This window comes from Larus michahellis, chromosome Z (assembly GCF_964199755.1).
Source record: "Larus michahellis chromosome Z, bLarMic1.1, whole genome shotgun sequence".
NCBI lineage: Eukaryota > Metazoa > Chordata > Aves > Charadriiformes > Laridae > Larus > Larus michahellis.
This window is the reverse complement of record NC_133930.1, coordinates 74,009,818-74,029,975: the sequence shown is the minus strand read 5'-3', so window position 1 is coordinate 74,029,975 and position 20,158 is coordinate 74,009,818. Positions and strand designations below refer to the sequence as shown.

At 38.4% G+C, this 20,158-nt stretch overlaps 1 protein-coding gene across 2 annotated transcripts; it reads right to left on the bottom strand.

Moving 5' to 3' along the window:
• Positions 1–289: 289 nt before the first annotated feature.
• On the bottom strand, positions 290–19,794 carry CAAP1 (caspase activity and apoptosis inhibitor 1). 2 transcript variants are annotated; one of them, XM_074570430.1, is made up of 7 exons: positions 19,603–19,794; positions 18,442–18,642; positions 16,817–16,901; positions 15,743–15,818; positions 11,960–12,034; positions 5,904–5,977; positions 290–2,604 (listed from the first exon to the last, which is right to left on the bottom strand). In XM_074570430.1, the coding sequence occupies exons 1-7, from the start codon at positions 19,732–19,734 to the stop codon at positions 2,261–2,263; spliced, it is 987 nt and encodes a 328-aa protein (XP_074426531.1). In that variant the 5' UTR covers positions 19,735–19,794; the 3' UTR covers positions 290–2,260. The 2 variants fall into 2 exon arrangements, with proteins under 2 accessions (XP_074426531.1, XP_074426532.1); XM_074570431.1 differs by lacking the exon at positions 11,960–12,034.
• Positions 19,795–20,158: the final 364 nt, after the last annotated feature.

Below are 20,158 nucleotides of genomic sequence, written 5' to 3'. Positions count from 1 at the left end.
CAGGCCTCATCAATGCTATGGCAGATTGCGGAACCAAAGAATGAACCCTGACAAGAAAGAAGAAAGGCAAAAAATAAGCAACAAGTTTTCCTGCTGGTCGAGATATACAGGGTTGCACAGTAGGACTAGGAAGAAAATCTCCTTGCAGGTGAGCTTTTTCATTTCCACAGCAGGCAAAGCGAGGTATTCAGTGCCTTAAGGATCTAAGTATAGCAGCAGTAAAACTTATTTTTTCAGTTTAGCATAGTTCCATTAGCCTATGACTTTACAAAGAACAGGAGAGCACATCCAGGTTTTGCCAACTGTCTTTCTCTCATTACCTGCTTTTATTTCTCTGTACTCAAACAAATCACAAGTTCACCAAAGAGCCAAATGAAATTAACTGAAGACAACACACACATATATTCTGAGACAGTTAAATTACCTTTTGAATTGGATATATATATTCTGATTTACATTCTCCACTTGCTAAAAAATAAAAGAAAAATGTTGTTGCTGGGGATAACTGATTACAGTCAGATGAAATTTACTCAGGTCACTGCCATCATTTAGTCAATGCATGCTGTAATTTTCCCAGCTGTATTTAATGAAGGTTTTAGTTTATAATCAAATTTACACTGCAATATTTTGCTACCATTTTACTCACAATACTGTTGATTCTAGAGGAAATCAATCATACTTTAAGAAATATGCAAGAAATATATTTAAGAAATATATAAGAAGCTTCTTACTAAACACAATGCACTTGACTACCAACAAAGAAAGGGAAAAGGGTAGAAAAGGGGTTAAAATAAAGGGAGAAAAGGTGAAAAAGGAAAGTAAAAAAAAAAGAATAAAGGGAAAAAAGGAGGGAGAAAAAAGAAAATTATAAAACTTGCAAGAGAAATTAAGGCATAATATTTGAATAGAACAAGGTCTGCAGTGATATTACAAAATACAGTGTGGAAATTATCTGTGCTACTGTTGCAAAGTATCTAATTTGGTTTCTAACAGCAATGGAAAATCAGTAGTAACAATATATAATATACAATTTTATTTAACAAGGACCACATTTGTAAACTTCATACCTCAAAAAAAAATTAATTTCTGGGTTTGTATGTAAACAAAGACACGCAAATATTTTAATATGCATCTGATTAGAAGCGAAGTATAAAACTAATTGTAAACAAATTCTAAACAAAATCAGGATTATTTTAATTGTTGTAAGAAATCATAGCAGGAAAATTAATCTTGTAATACAATTTACTTACAAAGAAATACCTTTGAAATGGATAAAAGTAGAATTATAATTTTAAAACCTTATATAATAGGTATAAATAAATTAAATGCCTTTTCTAAAAAACCATTTATACTGAAATTAGTTGGATTTTTGTATTTACAGGGGACATCAAATTACTACATCAACTAAATGTTAAAAAACTCAAGGTCTTCTAAACAGTCTGATTTGCTGCATTGTCCTAAATATCAAGCCAAATATTCAACAAAAAAGCTTCATAGTCAAGAAAAAAAACCCTATTTTCGTTATTTCATTTATGACACAGAAGATAAACAGCAGTGGAGAGTTACAAAATTAAATGGCCAACAGTATAAAGACTCTGGTATTTGTCACTTTCAGGCACCTTCACAACTCTGAAAATAACATGGTTCAACCGATTATTTGAAAGTAGAAAATCCCTCCCCTTAGGAATTCAACTTTCTAAAAATTAAGTACGCTTTTAAGTGAATCATCATTCATTTTAACTAGAATGGCTACACCACGATAGCCTGAGCCCCAAGGAGAAATAAGCAATCTCAAATCCCATCACAGAATGCTGAAGGCAGTCACATGACAAAAGACCTCTTCAAAATGGTATTTCTAATGAAGTACATATAAATCCAAGTTTCTCAAGTAGTTTAACAAGCTGCTAATAAATAAAACAGCTGGTAATTTTTAACCATCACGTTACAAAGAACTTGATTCTCCAAACCTTTCTGGAAGGCACAAGGTTCCTGTCATAGCTGTATACGTTGTGTTACTCCTTGAAGAGATAACCCAGAACAGAGACCTGATCTCAGTGAAGGATCAAACCACTCTGTTCATGTCATGGAGGCAGCACACTAAAGGCAACAAAGACAACTATCAATGGCTTAAGCCACAGGTCAGGATACACAACAGGGTTTGAATGAGGAATGTCATACTCAACCCAAATATACTTTAGCACTGAAGAGAACAGACATCACATCCTTCAAAACAAATACTGAAAATTAAATCTAAACAGTCTCAGGGTTGCTTTTTCACGTCTCCAGCTTTCATCAGAGCCTTAATAGCTCTGGCCCTCATCTCAAGCTCCAGAAGCTCCAGCTGCTGTGCTGATGGCTGAACATCTTCTGACGGAGGAATGGCTAAGGTTGCTGCTTTGGGCTCCTTTGGGCTGGACTCTGCCAACCCCAGTATCTCATTCACACTTTTCTCAATGTCCTTCTGAAGGTCATCTATCTGGCCGGCTCCACTTCTGACAGTGTTTTCTTGCACGTCGGGGCCATCTTCTTCATTGCATGGACCTTCTATGTCACTATCATACGCATCTGCATTTATGCTGAGGACATCACTATCTTCTCCCTTGCCTGTAACACAAATTTAACAATCATACAGTTGCCTAACAGAAACATTTTTCTTTAAACTTACAAAATCGCTTCTGCTTGAAGTGTTTTCTGATGATTAAGAGAGTGGCAAAAATTTAAGACAACTGATTCCTCTTCTTTTTCTCCTCCAACTTTTAAGGCTTATCTAATTTAGACAAGTGATAATGCATTTTTATGACAATTTAGAAGAACATGCAGTATAGCAAAGAAGGAGTACTGGGAAATTTCTTCCATCCTATGGAGTCACATGATCTATTTTCCTAATTAAAATGCCATAAGGTTTGTACCATAAGGAAGCCTCTGCAGTGCAAAATTTATTATTATTATCTTTAAAGTAAACATAGTTTTCAAAATGCAATTTTTAAAATGACACTTTAAAACTATTTTATGTATTATAGGGAGTGGGACCCTAGGCATAGTACTAAAAATTAATAGAAACTCCACTTAAAGTGCAACTGTTCCTAATCTACCACAGGTATTTCAAACGTATTTATCTCAGTAAAAACATACAGAAAGTTACGGCATTGTCTTTTAATGCTGGCTAAAAGTTGGAGTTTATTTAAAAAAAAAAATAATGAGAAGAATAAGTGCAATAAAATAAAAGCAAAACTGTTCTCACAATCTGGCTACAGAGACACTTGTGCTTTTGACACATCAGCCTCGGAAATTATTAGTCCTTCACCAACCTATGTATTTGTGGAATCTTAAGAGTAGGATTGGTTCCTGCTTAAAATGAACGATTTATAGTCAGATGATGGTAAAGTTACCGATTCTAAAGGCTTTATAATTGCTTTTGGTAGTACCACTATCCAAAGGTACGGCTGTGTTCCCTGTTAATTAATAATGAGGGTTTAGAGCTAAAGATCTGTGCTTTTGAAATACATGTAATTTCTTACCATGAAGATTCAAAGAATGTTTACATTCCTATGTAATTTATTTTAGTCTATAAAGATCCTCTATATATCAAAAATATTCTTTATTTAATATATATTCAGACAGTATTGCAAATCTGTTTTTTTTAAATTTTCTTTAATTGTCCTTTAAAAATGTGGGAGAGCATGAAGACAAGGGAGACAAACTCTTCTTGGTACTGCACACTGACAGGACTAGTGGTAATAGGCAAAAATTAAAACACATGAAATTCTATTTCAACATATGTAAAAACTTTTTTACTGTGAGGGTAGTCAAACATTAGAGCAGGTTCCACAGAGACGTTGTGGAGCCTCCATCCTTGCACATATTCAAAACTTGACAGCACATGGACCTAAGCAACCTGCTCTAGCTGACGTGCCTAAGCAGGATGACTGCGTTCAATCATCTCAAAACAGCCTTTCTAACCTAAACGATTCTGTGACTCTCTGATTCTTAAAATTACTGTGTTGACATCTGGTTTTAAAATGTTCTCTTTCACCAAACTGTTAATTTGCTGGTTAATTGCTAGTTTCATCCATCCATACCTTTGGTTCCTGAACCTCAACTCTGAGGGCAATTCCATTCAGAATTCAGAGCCTCCAAAACTATACTACAGTGTACATACAAGCTCATTGGCCTACAAACATTTAATTAGCCAATGGGCTTTATTTCCCTCTTTTGGAGTTGTCATTTTACCCCGTAATAAAGATCACGGTTGGCATGTCTCATTATCTTTTTCATTTTGGTAACTTTTACTTTTTCCTTCAGCTACAAGCGTGAAATTCATTTTAGCATACTTAATTCTGTTTCATAATTTTATTTTATCCACTTTTGCTTATCCTCTCATTTTCTCTTTTCCCATAGCATCACAGGCTGCAGCTCAGCAGAATGATTAGAATTATATTTCTAAATTTATGTTGGTATTCTCAAAAGCTCTTTAAAGCTTACATCTTGAGTGGAGGCACTCTTATAGCCCAAAGCCATCATGATACTCTGGTTGATTAAGTCATAAAAAACAGCAATGAAGCAATCAACTGTTAACAGTCATCAATTCCCTTTGATAATACAAAAGTGGAACAGATCTGCAGGAAATCTGTCAGTTCTAAGGTTATTCCGTATAGTACAACAAGCAACATTTAAAGCATTCCTCACAAAGCCATACCAACCTGCTCCTAAAAGTTTTGATGCTTTTATTATGACTTTACTTCTCTGTTTAACTCCCCTCACTAATTGCTCTAGAAAAAAAACATGCTTTGTCTTTTAGACAACATTCTGAATTGTGAAATAGGTGTTGCAGGAAGCAAATTATGTTAGATCTTCACAGAAAACAAATATAGCTTATAAGAATTTGCAATATGATTTGATCGGAAAAGCTATTTCTGATGTTACGGCATGCAGCTAGTCCAAATGAAAAGAAATAGACTGAGACAGAAACAACTACAATTCTAGTGCTTCATGTAGAAAATAATACTGGCAGTTGTTATATGGTGCTGATTTAATGATTGGACTAAAACAAATACTGCTGCAGGTTAAGAAAATTGTTTCTTTACACAGCAGGTACTCAAATGTGTACCACTAACTTCCCTGCTTTTTCATTTTCTATTCTGCCAATCAGGTAGTACCTGAACGCTTCACCCACTACAGTTTTGCATTTACAAAGAGAAAATATACAAGACAAAGTGCTCATCCTCAGAGATTCAAAGATTTGAGCGTGTACCCCACTGGCACTGACTTCAAGTAAAATAAGCCAGTCATCAGCAGTGATAGGCGTTAAGCACCCTTCCACTGGACCTCAGCTCTGCACAATCAAACAAATCAAGACCAAACAGATTACTAAATTACAAGCAGTCCTTTGGCAAACAATTATTAGAATGGATTTCTATGAATGTCAAAACAGAGTACTGTAGACTCTTATGATCATCTCAACAGAAAGTAAAACCGACTCTTGAAGAATTCAGCAAGTGGTAATAGTAATATTAGCAATCACCTATATACCATGAAATTGAAATGTCTGAAGTTCCTCTTCAGCTGAAAAACTAGATATAAAGAGTCAAATGAGCCTCGCACAAGCTTTAGTCATGTTCCAGAAGCTAAACCAGCAAACTTTGAAGAGCTGCTATTTGCTTCTACCCATAAAAAACCCTCCAGTCTCACAGAATTAAGAAGCCAAAGTTCCTACAATGTCTTCCTCAGTGTTCCCCTCTCATTTTCTGGAATTGCGCCCAAAGGGAAAGGTTGTAACCCTACAACCGCTGATTTCTAAGAGGATGATTCTCTGTGATTGCAGCTACTGTTCAAAAGAGAGTTTACTGGAATTAGTCACTGTCCAACATGAAGAACACAAAATTTCAGCTTTCTCCACTACGTACCTTGTTTTGATTCTTGACCTTCTAGCTTGTTGTCTTCTCTCAGAGAAGAAGTAGAGTCTATACTGTTGTCCTGTCTAGAAACAAATGAAAAGACATTTTAATCTACATCTTTTATAATTTAAGAGAACTTTTCTAAGAAACGTTTATTTTAACTAAAGAAATTATGTGGTGGTAGGCCAATAGGCCAGCCACACTATGAATAAAGGAAAAAGAAACGCACAGAGTGCTAATCTAAGCACTTGATAATAAGCTTCTTTTTTGCTTTGCCTAGCAATACACGAGGATAAAGCAAATATTTCTACTACACCCCAGCCTTTCAGAATAACAATCCTCACTGGTAACCTCTCCCTAGTATTAGGAGCTTTTCTCTACAACTCAGAATCCGTTGTCACACAGTTAAATGATTTGAAAAAAAACCATAATTTCACTTGCATTCAAGTATTATTTATTGTTCTTTTTTGAAATTAAGAAGCTATTTTCATGAAGTTACCATCACCCCACCGACATCCACCTCTCCTACATCATAATCTCATAGTTTCACAAAGGGACGCTTTTTAAAACAAAACACAATTAAACTGTTAAATTGTATTCAGCATCTACATTTCTCGATTTCTTCTATTTAAAGATTTGTACCTTTGACCTGTAAGGTTTCAACTGCTTTATGCAAGGGATAAAGAAGAGATACTTTTGTGAAATGTTGATGTCCTTCAGACATTTCACATGTACTAGTTATATAAACTGTGAAAATACTGTGAAATATGCAGGAAGAAGGAAGACAGAAGGACCCAGAATCATAGGAAGAGTTCAACTGCCATGTTTAGCGAGCATTTTGACAGTAGAATTGCCAATTTCCTACCCTGAATGTCAATGTGGCATTGGTTTCATACATATTATTATGGGATCAATGCAACCATCCTGCCTGTGGGAGCTAAATAACACTATATAAAGGATAGCAGTATTCTGGTGTCACAGACGTAAATACAATGACTTTAACAACTTGGTTTTTAGTAATGGCCTGAAGGCTTTTCCTGAAACTCAGTACAGATCTACAGATATTTTTTTTTCAGCTGTTCAATGGCTATGGGCAAAAAGGAGAACACTGTAATATCTCTAGCCATCTTGGTCTGAGAGACAGAGTTATTTTAAATTTTCTTTCCTTTTCTGTAGTAGCAATGGTTACAAATCAATAGACCCTTCTGTTTCTCCCATGTTTTGTACCCATTGCAACATAAATGCGTATGGTAGCATGCAATAAGCCCGGGAATTCAACAAATAAAATTAGGTCTGCTGTATGTGATAGTTTAGACACGTTAACCAGAGTCTCACTCTTCCTGCTGTCATGGGGCAAAAGGAACACCAGACAACATGCCATCACCACATTCAGTTTGTTAAGGGGATTAAGCAGAGGACAGGCTGTGTGGAAAAGTTTTGCACTCATACACACACCTGTAAGGTCAGAGTTAACTGAGACCTACCCCAATTACCACTCGGGGAGCCTGTACAACGTAGCTCAGGGAAACACCCTCTGTGCACTCCCAGTGCCAGGCCACGGCTTAGCACCAAAGCCTAACTGGTCCTCTGCTTTGAGACAGTGCCAGGCTCTTGGGTAGCAACATTTCCCCACCCATTACTGGGATTAGTCCAGATGCCAGCACAGACCACCAGCTAAATCTGCCCATGATGCTGTCACGGGACACCTTCCCAGAAATTTCAGGTTTTCCTCTCCTGTCACTTGCCAAGGCTTATCACACTCACTTTTACATTGTACTGTTCTGTCCATTAGGTTATACATTTAATGGCAAGTCACCATATGCACAAAGGCCCAGTGAAGAGAACAGAAAAACTGCAAGCAGAGGAGCCCTTCAGTGCAGCAGGATCACCCCATCTGAGTTGCTCCTAGGGCTGTGAAAGGAGAGCAAAAAGCCCATTTTCTGGGAATGAAACTTAGTAAGAGCAGTCAGCCAGAGAAATCACCTTATAGGTGAAAGGGTGTTACTGTCTACGGAAGCAAGGGGCTCTGCACAGGATGCTGGGAAAAGCACTGCAGGACTGCATAAAACATAGTGTCATATGTTTTGAAAAGGAGTGTAGGAACATGCAAAGCAGCATGGGAGGTTTAGAGGAAGAACCAAAGGTGGGAAAAGGGAGAGACTGAGGCAGATTAAGAAACAAGCATGGGGAGGGGGAAAAAAAGAGGAAAAAAAAAAAATAAAAGAAAGGGCCAGCAGAGCAAAACCATGTTGCTGGTCAGTACGCTTGTCTGGTTAAGCCCTAGAATGGATCACCACAGCCTGTCCTGCCTTCTTATTGAACTCTATTGCTACACTAACTATTTTGCTAAATGACTATTCTCTCTATATATGCGTGTGTGTGTCTAAGTGCCAGCAACTGCAAAGGAGACATAGGCCATAGGGGCCTGCAAGACTGCGCTGCCAGAAACTAGACAGAACGAAAAATGAGCAGATTTCCTAGGCAAACTTCAATGCCATGCATCAGTGTGTATGCAGACACTTGTAATTCACCAGCAAACCTCAGGCTACTCTAGCCAGTAAGCAGGATGAGACATCTGAGAGTCAGGTACCAGACAGACTGTAAGATCAGAGGCCAAATTCCTGAAAGAGACCGGGGTCTGGCAAGGCGGCAGGTTGCGGGACCATAGCTCTGCTAGATACCCAAGAGATCCAACAGTCTGAGCATCAGCTGCTAGGGATGATCACAGGTCTGCACCAGCCTGTGTGCACAAGGAGGTTTGAGCAGCAACTGGAGTGGGGATGCACACCTTGCAGGCTTATATGTCAAAGTGCCAGCAACTGGAAAGATTAGTAGACCTGGGACCAGCTACTGGACCAGGTCTGGAAGGATCCATTTCTTTTTTTTTTTTTTAAGCAACTCCTAATGATTTGCTATACTTAGCACTCAAATCTTGACCAAAATAAGGTTGTGATATACTCTGTTCTTCACTATGAGCAAAAGCTGCTTAGGCTGCCCCTACCCTGTCCTCCCTCACACACACACACTTCATCGTTTTGAACTGAGTAGTCATGTCTGCACTGGACAGCAATGTGTCACTTGGGAAAGCCTGATCTTGCACAAATAGTATCCAGGCAGGAAACTTCACATCTCTGCTATCACCCTGAGCTCCAACTCCAAATTTCACTGAGGAATTACAATCAACCCTTTGACAGAAAACTCAGAGTGACCTCTCTTGTTCAAACACTGGCAGTGAAATTACCTACACCCATTTTAATAGCTACATGAAAAGAAATTATCAATTAAAAAAACACATATCAAAACTTGTAAAGTTTCCTCCTGTAGCCTTGACACTACCACGGATTATAGCAAAACCGCGTACTTTTAAAGACTACCTACTGTGAGCAAAAGAATTTTTAGAGCCCAAAAGTACTTTTACAGCACATTTTACTCTTTCAGAATTGACTGGATTGGACTGTATTCCTGGGGAACCTTCACTACTTCATTTAATAGGCGGGCATTTTGCACCATCTTGTGGCCAAGCAGAAGGATTTCAGTTCACAGTTCAATTTTGCTCTCAATTTATAAGCCTTGTTTAATTTTTTTAAGAAATTTTTAAGAAACTTAAGAAAATTTTTTTCCTACTTATCTGTAGTGCAGTATAGATTTAAGAAAGGGTAGAAAAACATCATGTCTCCAAACAATGGGAGCAGAAGACACAGTAATCTAAAATTAAGACACAGTATACAAATTTAATACCCTCTTCTTTCATGCCATGCTACTAAGTGACCACAGTAATCTGGAGCTCCCTCTTTGTATCAGTCTTTAAAAGTACTTCTCCATCAGGATGGCAGTTAAGATCAAAGTCACTGTTCCAAGAAATAAACTCTGCTTTTTTTTTTTAATAGAAGAACATTTGCACAGTATGTTCTTTTTAGCAGAAAGGAGCTAACTGTTACAGTTTATTGGTGATAAATGTAAATTTAAATTTTCCCTACGCTAGATTTTCATGTTGGTATGCTCCATGGTAGTGCAATGCTTACCTGGGATCACGCATGTGAATTCTGTACAGAACCTATTACTTTCAGGAATCTGCATAGCTGTCAAAGAAATCTGGGTTTGAGGGTGATTTGGTACTAGAAATCCAGCAGATCATGTGGAGTGCAGAAAGAAAGCAGCACAGGTTAGGAAAAGGCATACTGGTCAGAGGAGTGGGTGGCTAAGGAACAAGACAACACTGGTGGCTGGGATTCCAAGCATCAGCTTGGGGTTGGAGACCAGCAGGAAAAGTTGTGTGACAGAAAAAAATATCTAAATGCTGGACTAGAAGATAGTCTCGACACATGAGATCCAGTCACACTGATACTTTCCTTACACAGCTTTTAATTGCTGTGAAGAAACATTCACCTATATCTCTGGAGTGAGGCTTGAAATCAGCACCTCTGCTACTCTGACATAAACATAACGTACCTTCCTAAATACCCTGGTTTGAGGTAAAACAGAACGAAGTTTCCTTTTCAGCAATTCTACTTTTCAGTTAAGCTTCTTCTAACTCTCAGAAATTAACAGCATATTCTGTAGACAGTGCCTATTACCAGAGTGACAGGCCTGACGCTTACAGTTAATAGCAAGGAATGGTATGCAGAGAGGCTCCTGCTCATACTATCACTATAAAAACCAAGGTCAGCTAACTTTGTTGTGTGCTCTGTTGGCAGGTTGGAAGTGGAAAAGCGTGGTGGGGTCACAACTGCAGGGAAGACTGGACAGGACAGGGGACCCAAAACTGACCGACAGGGTATTCCATCCCATCTGCCCCGTGCTCAGTATAAAAGCTGAGGGATCAAAAGGGTCAGCCTCTTTCTTCAGTGGCCAGTGTCCAAGGAGGACTCTTGTCCGTTTGTCTGCCTTTGATCCCAATCCATGCACTTCTGAATCCAGATCAGGAATCCAGTTCCTGTCTGTTTCTGAGTCCAGTCTGGGACTTCCCCAGTGCCTGCCAGTGATGTGATTATCATATACAATACAGAAAATACAGGTTTGTGTATAGTATATATTTCATTATTTTCTTATTAATATTGTTATCTTTTATTTTTATTATTTTTTAATAATATTTCATTAAAGTAGTTTCATTTCTTTTTCAACCCGTAAGTTCTATCTTCCTCTCATTCTCTCTTCTCTCCACTGATGGGAGATGCTCTTCCTTCTCTGAAGAGACAGAGAGGTCAACAAGAGCAACTGTCTTTCATCCAGTGGCCAGTCCAGCCCAAACCACAGCATAAATTAAAATTTGCCTTTGCAGTTCCAAGTCTAAAAAACAGTTCTATAAGTCCCAAGTCCTCGTAAGCTTCCTGCAAGTTTTTGTTCCAAGGCTAGTTTTCCATGATGAATGAGAACTAAAATAATTAACAGCAAGCAATTTAAAAAAAAAAAAAAGGAAAAAATCCATATGAAGTAGTGCTCCTTAGGAAAGGTGTCCCAAATAACAAATGCTAATCAAATAGTTTAATGTGCTATGAAAGGTTCACCAGTCCAACTACAGGTGAAGTTTGAGAACACCACAAGAACAGAAGACTCTGAACAGATGCCAAGCGCTAATGTATCTGTTTAGTGAATCATGTAGCCTATTATTCCAGTGATTCCAAATGATGAGAATAACAAAATTGTCCTAGAGGGGTAAATATCAGATGGCAATTGCATGCTTGTGAACAGCCCAGTATCCAGGAGCAAAACATGTTATAACAAGGCAAGCTTTTAAACTGCTAACCTCTCTAAAACAAAACAAGCAAAAACTGCACTCATGACTGCAAAGCAGTAAAAAACCTATGAAGTCTTGGAAGAGCAAATATTAAGCTGCAAATTTTCACACAGTGGAAAAAATAAGCATATTAAATTTTTCGGAGCAAAAGATCATTTACTCACATTATACACATGAACATATGATCACCATAATGATATTAGCATGCTTGTTCTTTTAATGCATGTTTTACTACTACAGCAAATAATTTACTTTCAGTCCTTCTGTTGGAGGGTATTTAAAATGCTAATTCAGGGAACAGGAAAGAAATAGCTCAAGAACGTGACAATACCTTTTGAATGAGATGCGAAGAATGCCTACTTGATCTTGCAGGACATTCAGTAGCTGACTCCTTCCAATTAAATACCTGTCAATTTAGTTGGAAGCTTGGTATACAGCAATTCTCTTTGTTTAATCGTATTCTATTGCAGACAGTAACACATAAACAATAACAAAAATCTGACAACTGCATAATTAAAAATCTACACAGAACTCACAAGTAATGAAGTCTATCTATTGTAACAGCAATTTCAGGTTATTGGGAAACATAAGCCTTGCTTCTTCAGTTCTGCATGCTTATTCCAGGATTTCTAGTGTTTAACTGGGAAGAAGCTGATGACAAAATAAGAGAGCAAGTGTTTTACATGCTAATGAAAGCATCTGAAGCTTTTAGAGAGCTGAAATCTAGGAAAAGCCTCAGGACTTCTGGTTCCGGTAAATGAGGATTTCACATGTGCATCGGAAAAAGGAAGGTCCAATTTACAATTACAGATGCAATACTATTCAAAAGCTTCAGATAGAGATCTGAATTTTGCAATCTTCCCTGTACCTGGAAAAACTTCTTTAAATCTCTACTACTTTTAGACTGACAGACAGGAAGCAGGTCTTTAGAGACAGATAAGTATTTGCATGTTTTGCAAAAAAAAGAGACATAGTATACACTATACTCTTCTAAGAAAGCCTGTGTATTTTGATACACCTTTCATTCCTTCAGATGTATTGATTTAAGCCTTCTGGATTTTGATTGACTTATGGATACTGCTGAAGGTACAAATTTGTCGGACTTTTATTTTTTTAAAGAACAAGGATGAGAAAAACAAACAGATGTTTCCAATCATTTAACAAGTTTTTGACCAGAGTAATATTAACTATTCACATTTTCCCTTCCCACATTTACATGTCCATGAAAACAACTAAGACAAGTCAGATTAAAACCAAAAAGCTTTAAAGTTGCATTATTAATAGAATGCAGAATAAAGTAGTCATTTACAAGACAACCACAAGTAATGAAGACAAACTATGAAGAAGTAGTGAGAATATAAACAATGAAACTGTCTTTTTTCATTCTGAAAAGTCTTCCCAGGGCAAATTCACCCATTTAAACTCAGATGATAATTAAAAACATATTAATGATTACAAACAACAGTTTAGTTGTTTGTAATCAAAAAAAGCTAAAAAGTTTAGCCCAGCAATTCAGTTTCTTCACTTCAGCCTCCCTGCCCTACTGACTGACTTGCTGCTAGCTGAAACACAAGTTTTCTGAAGTTTTGCAAACTTGCATTTGTATTTATTTACACACAGGTTGCCAAAAAGTTAACCTAAATGCCCAGAGATTAGACCTATTTAATAAAAAGAGCTTTTGACATTTTACAGTTGTAAAAGCAGAATAATGTTCTACTTACTGAGCACTGGGCTTAATGACTAATAAAAACACCTTAATTTTCCTCATTTTACCTAATTCTCCCTATCCCTTTATTTCTCTATCATCCAAACCGCTTTTCCATTTTGTTTTTTGTTAAAAACCAGCTAGCATACAGCTGAACCTTTGGGCCAAGGTTCTGAGATAGTACCCTTGTGCGCAGCATGTTTTTTAACCCACCTCATTAAAAGGAGAAGAAAAGCCACAATGCCTACACTAACATATATTTCCTGGACAGTTCGAAGAGGTCTGAAATATTGAACTATCAGGATGGAGACAGGATACAAAAAACAGGACAACCCAACCACTCCATTCATCAGGAAGCAATCTGCTCTATAACTTTGATCAACATCTCTTAGTTTCTTTTACTTTTTTTAAACACAATTTCTTCTTGATTTGCTGTCAGTTACTGCTCACATCTTTCCCATAAGCGATATAAGGTGACCTAGCTTTGCCAGCTTTTGGTAACTGCAGCAATGGTTAAAGAACTTGGTCAGTTTTAATTCTGCTGTACTTCAACACAGCTATGAAAAAGGTACACAACACTAACTTTGATTTACTCATTTTTATGCTTGGAATGTCACCTGTCCAGTGTGAAAACAGTAGACTTCCAAACTGCAACTTAGATCCTATAAATGTTGTTTTCCTGCTCGAATCATTACTCTATTTGCATATAAGCAAGACTTTACTCAATCTACTGTAGCTGAGGGACATAAATACATGTCTCAACAGTAGCTTCCAAACACCTTACAGCCACAGAAATACCTTCCTGAAATCTAGCAGCACTAATCCTACCATACCTTGTTAAGATGAAGAACATTTCATGCATTTTGCAATAGTAAGAGCATGTGAATTAGGCCTTAAAAAAAAAAATCATGTAATTTCTCCAAACATCAAAATCCTGGGGCATTTTTCATCATTTCCTTAGCCAAGAAATTTGTCTTCTCATTCTATTTAGAAGTTCACTGGCAAAACATCAATCACTTAACAGAGACTCCCCCACATAAAGAGACCTGATATTTAGTGTATTTTGTCAGTTTTGAATTTTTTATTTTGCTTTTTTAAATAGCCAGCAGAGAGCAATGTCCAAAATAAGAAAACTAGTACACGTAAATGAGTATACTGACACCACTCACAGAACATGTAAGAAATAAATACAAAGAGGGGGAGGGGGAGATACAGTCACAAATCAGTTCCAAACAGAACCCTAGAAGAAACAGTGCCAAAGGGTACTAAAAATGTATCACACGAGAAAGCTGAAACATCATTTAACTTAGTATCACTCAATTTTCTAGTATATTTGTATAATGTATAAGTTGTGACCGAAGAAAATTACTTCATTCAATAACTTCATGACTTGTTCTAGTTAAAGACAGGATCAGAAACCAGGTCTCTCTTAAATCAAGAATACCAACCAGAATGTGAAATTTGGATTACTATCACTACCTTTCCCATTCATTTGCTCCTATTTAGTAAGTCTAGATGAAGTAACCAAACCAGCAACCCAGAGGTACTTTAATCTGCCCAGCTCTGGTGTACTGTCTTGTATTGTCTCAGAGGTTTATTAAGTTTGTGCACTGAACCTGCGGACCAGCTGTAATCAGGTCAGCAATGAAAACAAAAAGCTTTTTATCTTGTCTTCTACAAGTAAGTTCAACTGATAAAATTTGATCCATTGTGGGTGATAGCTAGCAACTTTCTTTTCCCCTTCACCACTTCCATAGAAAATGTCAAAAAGAGTTTACCTGTTCAATAGACTTAGCTATATACTACACAAGACTTGTCTTTAAAAAACAGACAAGTATTTGAAGAAAAGGTTAAAAGGTGTTGGTCTTTACAAAACTGACAGATGCCAATCTAAGAACAAGAAAACAAGCCTCTGTTCTTGAAAGTCTAGACATTCTACAACACCCCTATCAGAGAACAAGGGAACAGGTAAGTGTCAGTACTGCTTTGCCTGGAGCAGGAATGAAGGACTAGAAAGAAGGGTGGAAGAGAAGAGATAATACACTTAACACAGTTCACTGGTTTAAGGGGTTACTCAATCTGCTTTAGCTCACTCAAAGAGGGTTAACCCACTTCTGCTGCAGGCCAGGACTTCGCACATGTTCAATTACTACAACTCAACTGACGGGTGGTAACATCACTATGAAATTCAGCTATGTGTTCAAGACACATTTAACATTTTCTAGACACATTTATAAGTTTAGTGCTTGCTAGCAGTAACAGCTCATTGTCATTCAACTAAAGTAATCACATAATTAAGGATATAGCAATTGGGTCTTTCAACGCTCTGCTTGATCATTTCTCATGGAAAATCCCTGTATTGTTCACTATTCTTAAATTAAGTTTTTAAGTGTTTTGTCTTTTACTCACTGACTGACTGATTCACCTCCAGTCTTGTCTCCTCCATCTGCCTCCTCGTCAGTATCAGAATCAGCTCCAATCTTGCCTAGATATACACAGTTTCGAAAACGAAAATTTAGGCAGATAATATAATTAATATTATATATTTAGGCTTAATCTTAATTAACTCTACTGCAATCAGCAGAAGAGGGTTTTTTCCCAGTTAAAGCAGATGTTCTAAAATCAGACTTACTCAAACCCAAAAAACCTTATTTGTGAGTTTTCTGCTAACCACATGGTTGGCATTTTTCAGTTACACTGTCTTATAAAAAACATAGTATCTATTGCTAGTGCAATACTATAGGCACTAAAAAAAAACCATAGGAGACAGAATTAACAGAAGATACTCTGAAGTATTCAAGATTCGAAGAGTTCCACTTAACTGAGAGGACAGCAATATGTTTATAAATAAATTCTACAGCCTTTAAATATCAAGTGGAAGTTCAATAAGATACTGAAAAGCTGGTATGTCATATCCTTAATGAAAGTACATGACCTCTGTGTCTCAGCAGAGCAGAGGGATCTACTAAGAATCTTTTATCACCAAATACTCTAGTGCAATTGCTAACACAACTGAACTGGTATTGAAGTATGTCAGATTTACTCTGCAGAGAACCAGGAGGCAACTTACTGTCAGTTTACTTCAAGTACTTCTACATCCTAGCTTTGTTTTTTCCACCAAGTCAAATGCTTTGTTCTTAGTTTGGGTACTAAGGAAAACAAGCTTATACTACTTTTTTCTGAATGCATAGCTTCTAAATCAATCAACGACTTCATCCAAGCTTAAAAGATCAAAACCAGCATATATATACACACATGCTATATATATACACACATGCTATATATATACACACATGCTATTAGCATGTATATATATAAAATACTAAAATATATGTACACTTATATACACATATATGTGCACACTAATATATATATATGCACACTAATTAATTATATATTAGTAGCTAGAAATGGAGTGAAAAATCAAGTTTAGAGGCAGACTATTCCCTGGTATAGAGCACTGCCTGGAAGTTTCATTCATACCTTCAAGTATCTTCAACAGTTTTTTTTCAGATAACAGCTCCAACTGCTCCAAGCAAAGCCTTTTGATTTCATCCATGGAACAGTTCTAAGAAGACAGATAAGACAGACCACAAGCTACTAAAAATTTCTGAGGACAAAGTAATTATGAACAGTAAGTAGTACTCACAATTGTACTGAGCAAAGAGCTAACTCAGGGTGCAAGTCCCTTACCTATTCTGACCTTCATTGATGCAACTACTGAAGAACACCAGGTAGGCAGTTCAGTTTTGGCAACTACCAAAAATTGTGTTGCTGTGCTTTTTTTTTTTTTCTGAGAATTTAAGCAATAGACACTATCAGTTACTTGACCTATGAGTTTTCACTGCAGCTGTAACACTGAGCAGTAGAACTACTGGGCCAGATGAGTGATGCAGGGAACAGCAAACAACTGTAGCCCTGATTACTCCTAATTCTCCATCACTCGGGAGCAGGTGGGTTTCTTAATTAAGCCTGCAGAGCCAGAACTAACTGCTGAATCCAAGTTCACAAACTGAAGTAAACACTGCTACGACGACACACCAATAGTTGTATATCATCATAAAGAAAATATAAGAAATATGTAAATCGTGATCCATTTCTTATGCTTAATACCCACCACACGCTGCCACAGATTTTATGGGTATTCTACTTACCTTCACATCTTTCATACTACTTGGAGTCCTCTTGGTGAAATAAAGTCATAATTTCACAGTTTCAAAGGGACTATGATACCACATACAAGCACCAAAATTAGAAAGTGCTGAGCATATTGTAACATTCATGACACTAATGTAGGTTTGGTTCTACACCATCAGGCAAATTCCTTTCAAACTCAGTAACACCTTTGCCTCCAGCTGCTCCAGACCACTTTTCTCCTCCCAGAGATGAGAAATGGATAAGACTCTAGGCAATTCATTACGTGTTTAAAATGAAGAAGTCCTGCCTCACTTATATTAATAATATGACTCATAAAGATAAAATTAAAGACAAAAATTTTAAAACTATTTTAGAACTATTAACAAACATCACACAAATAGCATTTCACCTGCAGCCTCTTCTTCAGTACAGGCTGCTAGTCTAATTTATTTTTAGCAAGTCCTGCAGTTCACGAGACTCAAAAAGCTTGCGTTCTAAGCCAGTAAAACTCTACCAATACTACGACTAACGTCCACAGAAGTTACAGCTGTTTATCAAGGAGTTTTATTGCCTTATCTCAGACATTAATTTAATACCACACAAAAAAATTCAGCTGACACAAACAGAAATCAAACTTTTATTAACAAATCAGCATATTTATTAGTGAACAACAGTACTGAATTTACTCCATGCAACTATGAAACCCTTTTTGCATATAACTAACCAGTACAGACAGATGGTATAAAAAATAAGCAGCCTGCAGTTCAGCAATGGCTGAGCAGTGGAAAAAGGAGTAAGCTGGAATAACTATATCAAATCTTTAAAAAGTCTCAGAGACTTGACATAATCTTTATTTAAGAAATATACAGGCAACTTTTAAACTAGAAGTCCACTAGACTTGAGAGATAAATGTGCTTTGTTACACAAGCACTCAAGCTTATAAAAAAGTATATAAAATTGTATTTCAGTACCTTTAAAATATCAGGCAGCATCTTCTGTAGTTTTTTCTCCCCTATGATACAGAAACACTGTTGAAGCATTTCTTTTTTGTCTGCAATGTAGAAGCTGACTGGTTTGAGTGAGATGCTGAGATCTAATCCTCCTTCTTCTATATCACTGGGTTGTTCAGCTTCTTCCACTTTTTCTCCAGATGGTACATTGCATTTTACTTCCTAAAAATCAAGGAGGGCAAGTACAATTTTCACATTTTCTAGTGAACTAAAGAAGGAAACTTACAGCTTCGTTTATGCTTGCAATAGTTTCCCCTTCATAATTGCAACGGACATCTTAAGGTAGACTTCTGAGCTTCCAAACACTGTTTTAGTTTGCAAGGTAACTGCACTACAGAAGCTACATTTTTGGTTACTGAAACCATTCTTACACTTTTAAATATTAACTGGAAAACATTATCTGCAAATAAAGTAGCTTATAAACAAAAGCACGCTTTAAGGCAGAAGACATCTGTCTCTGACTTGCTATGCAAATAAATCACTGATCTCATAATTTATAGTTAACTTTCTAAGAAGCAAATTGGTGTACAATTCCCTGGGTGGCACAGTTTTTTTCAGGATAAAAGTGGGCTTCACATCAGAAAATATATCTTCGACTCATCGGTGGAAGACCTCTACAGTTAAAAAAAAAAAAAAAAACCACCAAAAAAACAGCTAGAAATACATTTTGTCCTCCCTATGACCCACTCAGGACTGCGTGTCCCACAAGTTTTGGAACGTGGGCACCAACACCTCATCGAACAGACCCCCAGTCCTGGGGTTTGCACCGTGACTGGGGTCTGAGCTTGTGCCCCAGATCTCTTACACCTGGGAAAACACAGGCCGGTCTGCCCTGGAGGTGCACGGGGAGCACCACGGACGGAACCGCCCGTCCTCCCTGCGGCTGCCCGCTGGCAAGCTCTAACTGAAGGTAACCAGCCCTGCAACTGGTGCCACAGCTACGGACGGAAGCCAGCCCCAACCAGCCGGCCGAGAGGCGGTCACAGCCGCCTGCCCCACGACCCTTCCCGCATCCAGTTCACGGCGGGGAAAACGGCCAGGCCTCGCCCGCCGGGGCGCGCCCGGGCACCGTCACTCCCGGGCGGGGGTCCCAGCGCCGCCCGCCTGCCCTTCCCGCCCCACCTCCAGGGCGCCATGGCTGGACTCGGTGCTCCGCCGCTTCCTCTCGCTGCCGCCCGGCCCCGAGGCTCCCTCCGGACAGCAAGAACGCGAGCGACGACGCTTCTTCTCCTTGGCCGACCTCCTGCCCGGCATGACCCCCCACCCCCGCCGCCCTCACACCCGCACGGCCCGGGCGAGGCCCGCTTCCGGCGCTCGGCAAAGGCGTCAGCGGCGCTTCCGGCGGGGCGGCCCCGGGCGGGCACCGGTGGGTGTCCGACGTCCCCGGTGGCGATGGAGGAGGGGCTCCGGCCTCTGGGTTCGCCCCCCCGGGGGCGTTGCTGCCTTGGCAGCTCTTTGGAACCAAGGATCCTGTCCCAAGCAATGTGGAAGCACAAGTAGGTGACGTAAAATGCAAGCAAACTGCGTCATCCGAGAAACACCGTCTGTCTGTTAAATACTTCCAGGGATGGCGATTCCACCACTTCCCCGGGCAGCCTGGTGTAATGCTTGACAACCCTCTCAGTGAAGAATTTTTTCCCTCATATCCATCCTAAACCTCCCCTGGCGCAACTTGAGG

Coding starts and splice junctions, on each gene's coding strand:
- CAAP1 (XM_074570430.1), bottom strand. CDS start 19,734: ATGCCGGGCAGGAGGTCGGCCAAGGAGAAGAAGCGTCGTCGCTCGCGT. Junction 15,819..16,816: donor ACTGTTGAAGATACTTGAAG/GTATGAATGAAA, acceptor GTGTATATCTAG/GCAAGATTGGAGCTGATTCT. Junction 2,605..5,903: donor AGGTCAAGAATCAAAACAAG/GTACGTAGTGGA, acceptor TTTGTGTTACAG/GCAAGGGAGAAGATAGTGAT.